Here is a 16510-nt window from a genome sequence, read left to right as displayed (position 1 = left end):
AACATGGGTTTTTAATTTCTATTACTAATTTTTCATTGCTGTTGGATTGGTGATGTTGAAGGTTGATGGTGAGGTGGCTCAGTCGGCCCAAGGCAGCGATGTCGTTAGTTTGGACCTCGGTACCCTCCAATACTTTTCAGTACAATTACCTTTGTCTAGTACCGGTTCATCCATATATTTGCTGGATACGTTCTACACACAGGAATTTGTGGCCCATGTCGACGGGCATTAGCAAGGTAAAAGAAACCTCACACCACTTAAAAAACAAAATTGATCCCCTGTAGGTCTTACACGTTTGTTTCCAGGTGTGTCAGAACCATCTGGGTGTAGACTGGTCTACACGTTGTTTCATGCTGATCCTGTTCGTTCCTCTATTGCCTGTCGCGATGGTTCATCAGATGAAGTACCTGGTGCCATTCTCTGCAGTTGCGAATGTCATGCTGCTCGTTGGTATCTCACTCACTTTCTACGTCACTTTGCAAGATCTCCCCCCGATGACGTCACGACCAGCGGTTTCCAAAGACCTGTCCACTCTTCCGCTGTTCTTCTCAACCGTTCTTTGTGGAATGGAGGGAATAGGAACGGTAATTAATTCAAACTAAATGTTATTTGAAACGATAAAAAGTTTTATTGATGTTAATGATCTTAGATTTAAATACTATCTCAACCGCAATATAAGATCTTGGTTTAAAAATCTATTAAAATATGAAATTTTGCTTTCTGATTTTGGTAAAAATAAAAACTAGTTTTCTTTTATCAAAAATTATTATGAACTTTTCAGTAAAGGTATGGTCTGTTTATTTTACTGTTTGGAGATCCCTAGTGTTGATAGTCCATCCATTGAAATCCGTCGTCCTTTAGCTCTCAAGGCATTTTGCTACGGATGATAGCAAGATGGTATCTTTTTACTCAGACTTTACTATATGAACCAAAATGAACGGATTATTTCCATGGTCCTTATGGTCCATCTAATATGTCTTTTTTCCTGCAGATTCAACATATGGAGGACTTAATTTCCTTCAGTGTCAAAACAGATTCACAATATTTAAAAAAATATTTTATTTGTGATCCTTGTGGCACAAAATATTTTATGTTTCTGGTCTTTGATTTAATTTTGAAAAGTTTATTATTTAAAATGCCACTGATTTCAGTGTACTTTTTTCTATCTTCTAGATATGAGTTAAATCAACAGAGCTCTGTTAATTTAACATGACAAATCCTGTCAAAATCTTTTGTCAGGTCCAAAATTTACTTCAAACATAATTGCTCTTATCCATGTTTTCAACCAATAAACGATAAAAGAGCTGAAACTGAATATCTATTCTTTCTATGCCTATGATGCTCAAAATTTAATAAATTGTTTACCTCCAAATATTGTACTAGTTGAGAAAGCATACACTTCTTCAAGATTTTAGAGAGAGTGGGCTGGATTGAAAGCGGTCTATAGTTTGCAGGATCTTTACAGTCAATTCTTTTTAAACATTGGAACAATTTTAGATAATTTTAGTTCTGGTGGATACCTTCCTGAAATTAAGGATTCATTAATAGCATGGAAAAAGTGAGCAAAAAGTATTTTAGCATCTTTAATTATTTTAATGGGAATTTCATCATAACCAGCAGACCATTATTTGGCTTATTATCTATTTTAACTCTAACTATGTAACAGTTCGGGAATACAACTTACACTTAAGCAAAAAATGTGTAGATATTTGAGAGTTATTAGGCATTTTTAAATTTGGAAGAATTGATTTGTCAACTACATGTAAAATAGTCATTTAAATCATTAACCTCAAAAGTAAGGTACATCAGTATCCTTTTGGCCTAACTAGACTAACTCTCATATTTCCTCATAGCTTTTTCTCTCAAATTTCCATTCCTTCCATTCCATTCCTATCAGTATCCTCTTGGACCAACTCGATTAAACTGTCCTATATTCCCACAGATAACTCCATTCCCACCTGTATCCTTTAATCCCTCTTTTAGTCAAACTAGACTAACTGATCCATTTCATCATAGAGAACCCCCATACCCATCAGTATTCTCTTGGCCCACATAGACTAAATGTCCTATTTCATCATAGAGAACCCCCATACCCATCAGTATTCTCTTGGCCCACATAGACTAAATGTCCTATTTCATCATAGAGAACCCCCATACCCATCAGTATTCTCTTGGCCCACATAAATTAAATTACCAATTTCCTCATAGAGAACCCCCATACCCATCAGTATCCTCTTGACCCAGCTAGACTAAATGGCCTTTTTCTTTTGGCCCAGCTTTTAGGTTTTATGTTCTCTATAAGTAAATAGGACCTTTGCATTTAAGTATATAGAACATTTGTCTTATTTACTTGTATAGAATCTCGATCCCATCCTTTTGACCAAACTAAACTTAATGTCCTATTTACTTATAAAGAACCTCTTTTGGTCCAACTAGACTAACTGTTCTATTGTCTACAGATCCTCCCAATAGAGAACTCTATGCGGAACCCTCGCAAACTACTTAGCTGTCCTGGCGTTCTCAACACCGCGATGATCTTTATCACTTTGCTCTTTGGTTCCATCGGCTTCTTTGGATACCTCAAGTTTGGCGATGATGTTCAAGGCAGCGTCACTCTCAACATGGGAAACGATATGTTAGTATCAGAGAAAAAATTACAATATTTTTTTTAAATAATTGATAAGAAAACGCCTTTAATATAAAAAAATCTAATATCACTAACAATAAAAATACACCAGTATTTAAAACTGTTTGTTGATGGTTAGGCCTATGAGCTACGCAAAGATTGTTACATAATACAATATAGATTTCGAAATTATCCTTTGTAAAAGCTCACTCTCTAGTTGAAAACAAGTTCCTATTTTGTTTCTTCTCTTTCAATACAATCTTGAAACAAGTGGTAAGCATTCTATTTAAAGCTTTAAAACTGTTTTAATTACCATGTACAAAAGGTTTTCGGGAGGAAATCAAAACGTTACTACTGTTTATGCACAAGCCTCTTGAAGAGCACGAGCAAACCTAAAAGTTCGGTTTACATTACACCTAAAGTTCACCCAACCTAAAAGTGTCTTCTCATTGATCACAGGAGGTTGCTGCCTGTGATTTTAAAGTTGATCTCAGGTCCGTGGCATAAATTCTTTCTCTTCGTATTACAAATCACAAACCATTTAACATAACCTAAATAACAAATAACCTAGATAACAAATAGATTACAATTCAGTAGTAGTAAATTAACTTTTAAACAACTCTTTATGTATAATTAGTTATAGAATAGTATTAAAACATACATCATTTGAATGTTATTCTCATAGAAAAATGTTAAACATTATTTTTGTCGATGGCTAAACGTTGGTGGAGAACGTGGCTTTTTGTAATTTCCAGAAGAGTCATTTATTCCCACTCAACCTTAAGTGATAAATTATGTCACTGATATAAATTTATTTACACGACGAATGCAATTTGTTCTTGAATAAATTTAAAAATCTCCATTCCTTATTGACATCACCTTTTAATTAGGACATGTGTGGTGGCATTATGACCATTTAATGCTACGATAAAATATGCATAATAGCAGCCCTGCAATTAAAGAAGTAACATTTCATAAGATACGTAAATCGAAAATGAAAATGAAAATCTAATCAAATCAAACATCACTTTATTCAGCTTTATAAATACAGGAATACATTATTAGTGGTAAGAATAGTATTCCCCCGAATGGACTGCAAGTCCGTGCTCGAGGGAAGAGCTCTTACCAACAGGAAATATGTTTTGGTTATTGTCCATAGGTCAAAAACATGTGCACACTGTTTGTAAATAATGTGTACATTTATACTTAAATACGTATCAGGAGCTCTTATAAATATATTTATATTTATGATATATAAATATATTGTATACTAGAATTATTTAACAATAAACAGCCTTAAGCAACAATAAAAATATTAATCTATGAGGAAATACCCCCGCCGCAGCAAACCTGCCGACTAAGCGAATTTCCGTTTGTCTGAATTGATTTTTAATTAAATCCATATAAATAACGTAAGGTTTAATGAGTACCTAGGTTTGCTGCTACAAGAAAACTAATAAGGTGTATTTTTTAGTAAAATATTAATAGTTTAGTTTAAAATAAATAAATTTGCCAAGTTTGATCAAAATATATCTCTAAACAAGCAAACTACAACATTTTACAATATTCTCCATAAGAATAACATGGGAATTTAAAATTTACAATTTTTGAATTTTCTCTGTTACCAATAACCATACAAAAACACTTTGATATACTAAATTATTTGTTTTTTTAAGCTCTTTAAAAAGGTCTAAAGAGATATTGGGACATTTTGTGTCTTGAGGGTCAAAAATGAGAAAACCCATTTTTTACCCCATAAAACCCCCCGTAAAATCCCGTTCCCATGGTCCGATCATGCTGGTTCGTGAACTTATTCAAGTTTATTCTGCCTTCCACCTTTCAATCAAATTTCATCAAAATCGGAGAAAATTACTCAAGTTATCGCGTTCACGGACGTTATATATATATATCTATATATATACATATGTAAAAATTTGAACGAATGGTGTTTTTGGTCTCTAGGGACATCAAAATGAAAAAGTAAATCGGTTGCGGGCCTAGGTCTTACCGTGCCACCTACGGTAATAGCTACTTCCCTATAGGGAAATTCGCTAAAATGTATTTTGATAGCTATTATGGCTATTAGCTATTAGCTATTGAGCTATTAGCTATTAAATATCAATTTTAAAACTATGAAAACCCTAAACAGAGGCCAGCCTTTTTGTTCTTGGAATCCTAAGTTTTCATGTTCTTAAACAACTAAGTTTGAGGTAATAAAAATAATGATATATTGTTATTATCTCATACAAAAAAAAAGCTTTGAACGATATAGTCTTGATATTTAGTGTATTTGTAACCCACCAAAAGTCTGGGGGAACGTAAATTAATTTTAAAATTGGCTGAGTATTATCTATCTATATATTAATAGGCAAGCATGTTTCTTTAAAACCTTTATTCTCAGCTCACACATTGTTAGAAATATATTATCCTGTAGATGTGCAGAATCCCTTTAAAAATTAAAATAGGCTCAAATATAAGCACAAAAAAATGAATTTGAAATTAAAAAAAAATTAACATGGGCTTTATGGGTTGCCATGCTGGTGACGAAATAACAAGGAAATATAAACAGAAAATCAAAACAACTGGAAGAAATTACAATCACATGTTTTATTTACAGCGTGGGGTGACAATAGAGAATACCTTTGACGTACAACTAGACAGTCCATCCCTATGTTAAAGTTGTCACCGGTTTTTATTAAATTTGTCGTAGTTGATGTGGGCCACCGACAGATTGCGCTGATCTAAATGACTAATTTCTCTTGAATACACGATGATTTTTACGAATTCAAACTTATGAAATGACTTATTAAGAGCTATAACAAACTGTTATGACCCTTCAACTTTGTCAGCAACAAAAAAAAAGATAGAAAATATAGTTTTAGACGCGCATACTGTGACTAGTTCAAACAACTACATGTTTTTAATTTTTTTTAAATGGCGACAACAGGACCAATGTCTACTTCAGTATACAATATTCAATGCGAGTACAAAGCATATTTTTGGTCGAATTGTTGACCACTGGACGACCACTAGTTTAATTAAAAACCACCAATTTTCCGTGTATCACCCTGTTATTTTGTGTTATTTATCAAAGCACAATACCTCTTTTGGGGTTTAAAGCATTCACTTCAAAAGATATTCAGGAATGAATTTAACACTGAGTTTCAGAGAACATGTATTGAGATTTTACGCTTTTGTTTCCATTTGGAACAAAAGCATATCTATGAAACAAAAGCATCTTGCTAGCTAATATTCTTAGGAATTGATGGCTTGCTCTTTATATCAAAGGTTTTACCGGTAAGCAGTTTAAGTTATTACTAGTGTACATGTTGCTCGAATTCGAGCAATTGCAAAGTATTAGGCCTAAAGGAGTTATTTCTAAACGAATAACAGTCATATTTAGATTGAGTTTAAAAGAGTTAACTCAAAGATTACCGGTGTGTAACTCATGGAGATACTCAAGATGTACAAAACAAACAGTAATCAACATTCCCTGTAAATATTGTATCATATTTCATAACCTAAGATTGCTTTTTAATGTTTTATACAAACACTTCCTGACTTATAGCAATATAAGGTTGACCACGTTTATCTTCGTTATTGATAAACCTCAAGCATTCCGGTCGGCTTTCTCCTTCTCAAAATGCCTCGCTGTACAGGTAACACAGGTCATTGATAGAGGGCCAATTGAGAACGAAAAGTCGTTTTGTGGTAGTGTTAGGGCACATTGTAACCTAATAGTTGAGATTGTCCAGGGTCAGGTGCTGACTGTGATGAGTTAAGAAGCCAATTACGTGCCACTGTTCTGTAGCTGCGGTCGTTATCACGATTACGCCTCCTGTCTATGTTTCGTTTTCGTCGCGTCGTAGGCATTTAACGAAATAACAACAAATAAACAAATTATAGATACACAAAACAACGATAAATGCACAAATTAAAGTGTTACAATCATGCTAACCCGATCCGTCATAGCGACACAAAACAACGATAAATACACAAATTTAGGATACAATCATACTAACACGATCCGTCTTGGGGGTTATGTTTACACAAACTCAAATGGTAAATAAATGTACTCAATGCGTTTCATGGAATTGAAAAATAAATATACAGCAATTAAATTATACAGCTGATCAAAATGTAAACAATTATGTTCGTCATAAGGATAACATGGGAACTTTCAAAGCCACTGGGGCAGAGCCCAAGGGATTTTTTCAAAAATGTAAGGCCAGTTTGCAAATCTACGCGACACGCTCTTTCCAATGAGACGTCAATGGATAAAATCGGTTAAGAAATGGCGGAGGAGTTCAACCGACAAAGTTTCATGTAGCGTATTAATTATATAGATGTTTTACAATAGTTCTCATGTCATTGGATCCTGTAGACTGATTTGCTTGGATTTATACTGTCCATATATAAAAAAGTATTAATTCCAAAATGCATGAGTATAAAATAGTATTTATTATGAATTGATATTCACCCTGAAAGAATATTTAAGGAACTTTGTTTACGATAGCTTTTCAATCCTCTTGTAAATGTTGTCGACATTTGTTTTGATGAAAATGGACGTAGTTCATGCGAGCCACCGACAGACTGCACTGATATAAATTACTGGTTTCTGTCGAATAAGCAAACTTTTTTGACCAAGTCAAATTCGTTTAGTAATTTATCATCTTTATGCCCCTTTGGCTATCGCAGTAACAAAGATTGAGGTAGGAATATAATTGTAGGCTCACTGAACTGCCCACTCTGACTGGCTCACAGAACTGAGTTATTTTAAATTTAAAAAAAATTTTATAGCGAGTCCATATACAGGATGTCACAAAAAAGTGTGATGGGCTATACAGGACCTAATTTTACATGCAAAAATAAGTCAAAAAATAATAATAACATTTTTTGGATTTCGGCTTAATCTAGGCTTAATCCACCATTTAGATTTTTTTGTTGGAAAATATTTATTATTTTAAAAACCCTTTGAGATATTTTTACGAAACTTGGCAAAATTTTTTACACTAACGTAAGTAACATTAGTATAAAAATATGTTTTATAACTTATTCTTCATTTTTTACTTATTTTTGCATGTAGAATTAGGTCCTGTATAGCCCACCAGACTTTTTGTGACACCCTATGGGATTTCGACTTCAGTGTCCCATAGACAATGATAATTTGTTAATGTTGTCCCACATTCACTTCCTAGGACGCTAGTTCTTGCCCGAAACCGATGTTTGTATTAATTTAGGCTAGTCCTAGAGAGTCGTGGCACTATCACATAGAAAAGTTTCCATTGGTGATTGGCGGGATTTAAACCATGCTCTACCACTAGCTCGCTCCCCGTAAAGACAATGATAGTAGATAACCAGAATTAGAACTTTTTTTTACAAAAACATATAAATTTACCTTATTTAAAAAATTGTATAGACCAACATCTAAAACTGGTGTCCTTACCTCCACGCCATAGGCTACCCACTATAATTTAGACAACTAGTGTTGTAAAATTGGTATAATTTTGTATATTTTTTGTTGTATTATCCAGTATAATTTTTCCCATGCAGCCTAGCAGAGGTGGTAAAAGTCAGTATAGCACTCGCAGTGTTCTTCACCTACGCACTTCAATTCACCGCGTGTTTCGAGGTGGTCTGGAAGGCTGCAGAGCCACACATCAGCAAAGATAGGAAAACAAGTGTCTTCTACATTATAAGGACCGTCTTGATCTTTGGCACTGGTAAGCTTTGGCGGTTAAAATATCGAATAGCATAAATATCTATGGCAAACTATGAAGATTGAAAGAATTGCAAGTACAATTTAACTTGGTTTGAAGTTAATATTTGGTGGGTTTGGGGTTATGGTGTTTGCCCATTATTGCCAACATTTCCCATCACTATTAGTAAGAAAACAAGTTTGACAATATTTGGGATCTGGAATGTGATCCCGTTCTCAGGTGAGAAAGCCAAAGAATACCAGATGATACCAAAGAACCTTGCTAACGTATAACAACAGCTATTTTATTTACATAAACATATATTTCTACAGAAATTATGTATAGTTCTACCTAAAGTTGTATTTCTAACAGAAATGATGTGTAGTTCTACCTAAAATTGTATTTCTAGCAGAAATGATGTGTACTTCTACCTTAAATTGTATTTCTAGCTGAAAGGAAGTGTAGTTCTACCTAAAGCTGTATTTCTAGCAGAAATGGTGTGTAGTTCTACCTAAGCTGTATTTCTAGTAGAAATGATGTGTAGTTCTACCTTAAATTGTATTTCTAGCAGAACAGATGTGTAGTTCTACCTAAAATTGTATTTCTAGCAGAAATGATGTGTACTTCCACCTTAAATTGTATTTCTAGCAGAAAGGAAGTGTAGTTCTACCTAAAGCTGTATTTCTAGCAGAAATGGTGTGTAGTTCTACTTTAAATTGTATTTCTAGCAGAAATGATGTGTAGTTCTACCTAAAGGTTTTTCTAGCAGAAGTGATGTGTAGTTCTACCTAAAGCTGTATTTCTAGCAGAAATGGTGTGTAGTTCTACTTTAAATTGTATTTCTAGCAGAAATAATGAGCAGCTCTACCTAAAGTTGTTTCTAGCAGAAGTGATGTGTAGTTCTATCTAAAGCTGTATTTCTAGCAGAAATGGTGTGTAGTTCTACGTAAAGTTGTATTTCTCGCTCAGTGGTTAGTGGTCAGTCTAGACATTCGAGCCATTGACGTCAATTGTTAATGTTTATAATTAATACCGCTTCTGTTCTAATATTTGTGGGTAAATAAATTCTTAGAAGAAGCCACCGTGGGTGGCTTCTTCTAAAAGTCTGTTGCCTATATTTATCTTATTTTTACAGCCTTTCGGTATTTGTTTCAATGTTACAGTTGTGCTGGGTATCCTAGTACCTCAGCTAGCCCCTGTCATCTCTCTGGTTGGCTCTATCGGCTTCTCCGTGCTGGGTCTGTTGCTACCAGCTGTTGCAGAGACTCTGGTGTTTTGGCGGGAAGGTTTGGGCTGTTGGCGCTGGAGGTTGTGGAAGAACCTCGTCCTCGTCGTCATCGCTTTTGTCGCTCTTTTCTCCGGCTCCAGTGTAGCCATTCGTGATATCTCAAGTAACTATGAATAAGACATTTAACAGTAAACAGCTTGTTTTAATATTTCCCAATATTCTATATTTTACTATTGACTATAAATTTTACAATACTTTATATAACTTGTATCTATATAATCATAGATTTCTCTAATACAAGGCCACGAAGTTTGTCTGTAGCAGAGTCGCAACGGCTGGCTTGTTGCCATGGTGATAACAGTAATAACAAACTTGTAAACATAAGCATCGCAGGCTATCCTACTATTATTATTAGTGGGAAAGTTTGGAAGTATAAATCGATGGATTGAAGGATGGATGTTTGTGACAAGTACATAAACGCAAAAAAAAAAAAACTGGCCAGATTGGGCTGAAATTTGGCGTGATGATAGCTTACATTCCCAGTTAAGATATAGACGCATTCTCATCACAAAAATCCTTTTGGACTCCACCCCAGTGGCTCTGGAGTTTACTATTTTAACCTTAATTAAGAGTATTCATTTTTAAAAGGAATAAAATAATTTTGTCCGCTGTTTCAACTACACAAGTTGATTCTATGATATTAAATAGGCATTCATTCACATCAAAGGAGATGGTGCGAGTTTATTTACTTCACTCTCATTCATAATTCACCTTACACACATACACACACTAACTTTGCGCGAAGCAATTGTTAAACATGCTGTGAGGAACTGTGACTATCTACTTCTCAATCTTATCCCACGACAGTGACGGGAATAATTACAAAGATTACAAAGATATACGGTTTACCAACAGGGTGCAGCACTATTAATCATGGGAATTCAACTTTTATTATTGTTTAGGTGCAGTGGTAGAACATTATAGCTATGGTAGATGTGCCATACAATAGCATACCGTAAATTAAAAGAACCCAATTTTCTTAAACCGTGTCTTCTCCCATTGCAAATGCAAAGCACGAATATAACTGCAATAAGCATTTTATACTTATACGCCAACCCCGTACGAAGGACGAGTACTCTGATAGTCCAATATAAATTAGTGCAATAGCTATTTTGGTAGGCCGGGTCTGCGGCGTTGCCACTTTTGTTTCACCGTGTCCTTGTATTAGAGGAGGCCGTTATACAGTATAAAAAATGCAAAAGTAACTCTCTCAATAAAAATCATTATCTAGCATTTGAAAATTAATGAAGACTTGCAGTGGTTGTTGACATTAATGCGTTATATGCATATATAAAATTAAGGGGTGAATTAAATCATTGATGTGACACTTAAATATTTTTTTTAATTTTTAAGTAAACAATTTTAAAATAACAACACGGTCTATTCAAAATGCTTAAAATTACAAAAGAAGTAAAAAGCCAAGATTAAGACTATACGATGAAAGGACGTAATTTTGTTTTGGTTGGTACCATCGCACTGATTAATAGAGCTTGGTGAAAATTTGAAAATTCTGGGAACATATTGTAATTAATGTTATAGTCTTTAAATTACATATGAAATAAGTTATTGGCACTGTTTATACCATTGAGCCCCCGATGAGATTGTGATGTTTATGTAGTGAAGGGTTAGGAAACTTTAATTCCAAATGTTTAACCTATTCAAGAGTAGGAAATGTAAAAAACGGTATTATTCTATATTGTATGCACTGCTTATTTGAATTTTTATGTTTGGTATTTATTTGCTAAGTATCAACTTTGCCTCCACTAATAAAAGATTATTTTATATTTCTCATTGCTGATATTTCAATATTTGAATACTATCATACTTTAACTTTAACAGCTGTTTAATTAGCTGATAGAATAAAAATTAAGATTACTAAGGTTATTTTGGACCATTTAAATATTATAGTTGTGTGTCAGTGAAATTAACCTATTGTGGCATTTTAGTTTCATCCTTACTAAACATTACTACCTAAACGAAGCAACAAAATGACTGCATATCGTATTCTTATGACTGCATATTATTTGTTAATTGACTGCATATAATCCGCATTTGTGTGATTAGTGTTGAAGAAAGTAGAATTGTAGCCTACTTGGTTTTTGGATTTAATTTTTTAAAACTTATTATATACTTCTGTTAATATTTTTGTAGTTGTTTAAACCGTTTCATAGTATGAGGTTTTAAACGTTGATGGCGACTTCTTTTCACACAATATCATTCACATCAAAGGAGATGGTGCGAGTTTATTTACTTCACTCTCATTCATAATTCACCTTACACACATACACACACTAACTTTGCGCGAAGCAATTATTAAACATGCTGTGAGGAACTGTGACTATCTACTTCTCAATCTTATCCCACGACAGTGACGGGAATAATTACCTTAAATCCAGGGAATACTGCTATGAAATGTCGAAGCCGTTTAACTTTGGTGGGTTGTGTGAGCTGGTTGCGGCTTCACAACTATACACATTTTGTCGAGGTTTATCGGTATGGTGAATTAAATGTCATGTTTGGTAGTGCAGCTTCTATACCTTTACAGACCCTACCTGAACCTTTATGCACTTTGATCCAAATCGGATCAACTTTCCTTTAGTTATCACGCTAACGGACATTGGCCTATGTATGAACTAGCGGAATGCCCGTGCTTTGCTACGAAAATTTTCAGATTGGTTGAAATTTTTAATGAATTATTGTTTAAGAGTCAACACCCTTTAGTCAACAATTCAGCTAAAACCTGTTTTACGACCTGAGTTTGGTCATGGGCATTGGGCAATCCTGAGTATACACACTTTATGGACCGGTGAGATATTATAAACGCGGCTTTCGGCTAATGGCATCGTTTGGAGCAAACCAGGTTGTTGCTGAATTTTTGACTGAAGGGTGTTGAGACTTAAACACTAATTCATAAAAAAATTCCACCAATTTAAAAATTTCCGTAACGAAGACGAGAATTCAGCAAGTTCATACAGTATCAAGCGAAAGTAGATCAGAGGTGGATGAAATTTGGCATAAACATGTAAACCTACGTTTATTTAAACGAGAGTTTATGAACCAGCATGATCGGACTATGGGAAAGGGGGTTTATGGGGCGTTTTATGGTGAAAAAATTGGGGTTTCCCCTTTTCGACTCTAAAAAACTAAATTTTGCATATTCTTTTTATACCTTTTTGTAGATAATTAAAAAAATAGTATGAAGCATTGTTGTATGACTGACGGTTGCAGAAAAAATTCTATAAAAGCGTAAATGAAAATTCTTGCGTTATTCTTATAAAGAAAAATAAAACAGTTTTAGTGTATTTTTCTAATATATACTTGTGGATATATTTTAATCGAATTTGACAATTTAATTATTTTATACTAAGCTATCAACATTTCAATAAAAATCACAAATTTTTACCTTACCTATAGCAGCAAACCTAAGTACTTATGAAGATTAATGCTTTTTTAATTTTGATACTTTGCAATGAAATTACGACCATACAAAGTAGGTATTTTAAGCCAAGTATGAATGGAGATGAGTGTAGGATGAATGTAATTAGGAAATAAATGTAAGATTTTCAAAGGAATATTTTAGTGAGAATCCAGCCAGGTTAATGGGAACTTGCTTAGTCTGCAGGCTTGCTGTAGGGGGGGGGGCATTATTGAGCGGAGCGAAGCAAAGCAATTGAAGCTTTTATACTACACTCCTACTTTTGTTTTACAAATACCCCTGCTGAACGGCTAAAGTGATCTGCACGGAATTTTGCACAGTTATAGTAACCAACCATGGGAAGGTATACATCTGAAATTGTACAACTTGGACCACAGGGCTTTTCCCTACGTGAATTTAAACTTTAAGAAATTTAACATGGGCATTATGGGTTAATTGGTCGCGATGACATTATTTGCAAGATAAATATAAAAAAGGTAAACATGAGTAGCAACAATGAATAACTAATAAATAGGGTCGCGGGAATTAGGCTGATGCACTCCCAAATATAGACCCTACCATTGAGTTTTGATACTGCAAGTAGACTTTCCATTTACGTGAACTAGATGTACCATTGACTTTGGATACTGCAAATAGGCACTCCATTTATGCGAATAAAATTAACCATTGACTTAGGATACTGCAAGTAAACAATTCATTTAAGCGAACCAAGGCCCCACTAAAAAAAAATTTCTAGTTGAGCTTTGCGTGAACTATCATTGACTTTGAATACTGCAAATAGAAATGCCAATTAAGTGAACCAGATGTAAGCCTACCATTGACTTTGGATACTGCAAATAGGCATCTTATGGGAACCAAATGGATAATTGACTTTGGGTACTGCAAGTAGATTTCTCATTTATGTGAAGCAGGTGTACCATTGATTTAGGATACTGCAAGAAGACAATTCATGAACGTAAATAAATTTTTTAATGTAGTTTGCATACTGCAAGTAAACAATTCGTTTACGTGAACCAGATATTGGCTAAGAAATTGTAAGTATACAATCCCTTTAAGTGAACCAGGCCTACCATTGGCTTTAGATACTGCAAATAGGCTTTATATTTAGGCAAACCAAATATTTCATTGACATTGGATTCTGCAAATAGACATTAAATTTATTAGAACCAGAGGAAACAGACTTTGGTTCCTGCAAGTAGACAATTCATTTACGTAAACCAAACTTATAATTTACTTTGGATACTGCAAATAGACATTCCATTTATGTGAACCAAACATACCATTGCCATGGGTTACTGCAAGTTTATATATCTCATTTACGAGAAACAGATATAGCATTGACTTTAGGAAAGTATCGGATTAATATGCTAGCTCCACTCAATATTGCAAGACAAGTAATGGAGTTTTTGTTCAGAAGTTTAGTAGAGCAAACACAGCAAAGTAAACACATGACAAGGAAACACATACCTAATGGGTACCATCAAAGCTCCGTACGTTTGAATACCCTACATTTAGCCTAATTACTAAGCTATAGTAAACATTGCTCTCTCTGAATATTATATTACTTCCCTGTGGTTTAGACAACGAAACTATTACACACAACATAACATAAATGCAGTATTAATATCCTTTCTACAACAATCATAGTTTCTCAGAATCAGGATGCAAACTCATCTCTGTGTAGTGTCACATTGTTAACTTAATAGTGTTAAGTTAGAAAATTGAAGATTTTCGAAGTATGATATAGTGTATATAGTTTAAAAATGTTGGAGATTCGTGAAGCATGCTTAAATTGCGGTGATATAAGGTATGTTTAATCAATTGTCTTGAAACGCAATCCTGGGAATGAATTATAATAAAAATATATATTTATAGAATATCTAACGATATATTTGAAACTACTGCTCGACCTGGAGAAGACGTGAACACGACTTTGAGTTTACGTGATAAAGATAAAGTACTAATAAAATATCCCTGCCACAGCAAACCTGCAGACTAAGTGAATTTCTATTTACTTGGATGGATTTATTTTCATGAAAATGGTCAGATTTATTTTCCTATTTAAATAACATTAATTTTAATGAGTACCTAGGTTTGTTGCTACAGGGAAGGTAGGTGTGTTTTTTATTGAAATGTTGATAGCTTAGTATGAAATAAACGAAATTGCCAAATTTGATGAAAATATGTTCTTAAAAAAGCAAACCACGGCAGTTTATTTATTCTCCATAAGAATAACATGGGCATTTTTAATGTAATTTTTTTTATTATCTCCGTAACTATTAGGCACAACACTTAAATATACAAAATTATTTGTTTTTTAAGCTCTACAAAATGGTCTTGAAAGAAATTGTGAATTTTTGTTTTTTGATTCAACAATGGGAAACAACTATTTTTTACCCCATAAAACCCCCAGTAAACCTCCGTTCCCATAGTCTGATCATGCTGGTTCGTTAACTCGTTTGAATAAACGTATGTTTACACGTTTCTACCAAATTTCATTAAAATTGGATCATTTTTGCTCGAGCTATCGCGCTCACGGACACATATGTATCAATATATATATATATATATATATATATATATATATATATATATATATATATATATGTGTGTGTGTGTGTGTGTATATCAATATATATGTGCGGTGTATTTAATAAAGATTAAAAGGTCGAGGGTTTTGGTATAATAGAGGTTTAATTTATGAGAGAAATAATGAGTACATGTTGTTATGAGAGATGATTCGCGATGAATGAATGCAACAATGAAAATTGGCATATGGTAATGTGATGGGAATTACAGATGGACAGATTTATTTTCCTTTTATTTGCATTTATTTAAGAATGCAAAAAAAAAGACATATAAAATTAATACAAAAAACAAAGACACTTGACTGAACATACCGCCCCCTTTGAACCAACAAGGTTCAACAAAAGAGAAATTGAAAAAAAATAAAATGTTTATGAGAATTGACTAGAGTGGGTTGAAAAATTATTTAAAGAATGCAGCTTAATGGTATGAAGACGCTTTGAATGATGGTCTTGAATGAGGATCCAGCTGGTCTGTAGCTAGGAGGAGCTGGTGTGTTTTAGCAAAGAGGGTCTACACATTGAGGTTTTTTTCTTGAGGTTCCACTTGAAACAACGCTGATGAGGGGTCTTAAAATATTCTTGACTCCAACGGCAGCATAGGCTTTGGGTGATGTCTTGAGGTAAATTATGAATAAGAGTGAGATCTTTGTTGGGTCAGGAACAGTTGTCAGAGAAGAGTTGATAAGAAAATGGCCAGGAGTTACAGCTGTCAGTTTCGAAGGTTTTGAGTTTGCTATTGCTTCTTTTTGTTCTTGGTTGGAGTGATTTCTGTTATAAGCCATAGGCTTGGTAGGCTTTAAGAAATGTAGGAGTGTGTGATGAAGTTTCAAACAGGTCTTACAAGTATTAGTAGACTTGCAGCGTTTAACAAAG

At 33.9% G+C, this 16510-nt stretch overlaps 1 protein-coding gene across 2 annotated transcripts in view; it reads left to right on the top strand.

Moving 5' to 3' along the window:
* LOC128988818 (proton-coupled amino acid transporter-like protein pathetic) overlaps positions 1–9746 on the top strand; it is a 50936-nt gene extending 41190 nt beyond the window's left edge. The window contains exons 6-9 of one of the 2 annotated variants that reach the window (XM_054410482.1): positions 285–584; positions 2460–2635; positions 8180–8349; positions 9489–9746. In XM_054410482.1, coding sequence (XP_054266457.1) covers positions 285–584; positions 2460–2635; positions 8180–8349; positions 9489–9730 — 888 coding nt within the window. In that variant the 3' untranslated portion in view covers positions 9731–9746. The remainder of the gene's footprint in view (positions 1–284; positions 585–2459; positions 2636–8179; positions 8350–9488) is intronic. The other variant, XM_054410483.1, reaches the window with a different exon arrangement.
* The last annotated feature ends 6764 nt before the right edge of the window (positions 9747–16510 follow it).

Source organism: Macrosteles quadrilineatus, unplaced genomic scaffold (genome assembly GCF_028750875.1).
Source record: "Macrosteles quadrilineatus isolate MER2022 unplaced genomic scaffold, UCM_ALF_1.0 Scaffold_3__2_contigs__length_128488019, whole genome shotgun sequence".
Lineage (NCBI taxonomy): Eukaryota > Metazoa > Arthropoda > Insecta > Hemiptera > Cicadellidae > Macrosteles > Macrosteles quadrilineatus.
The sequence above is the reverse complement of the archived record's forward strand: the minus strand, read 5'-3'. Positions and strand labels throughout refer to the sequence as shown.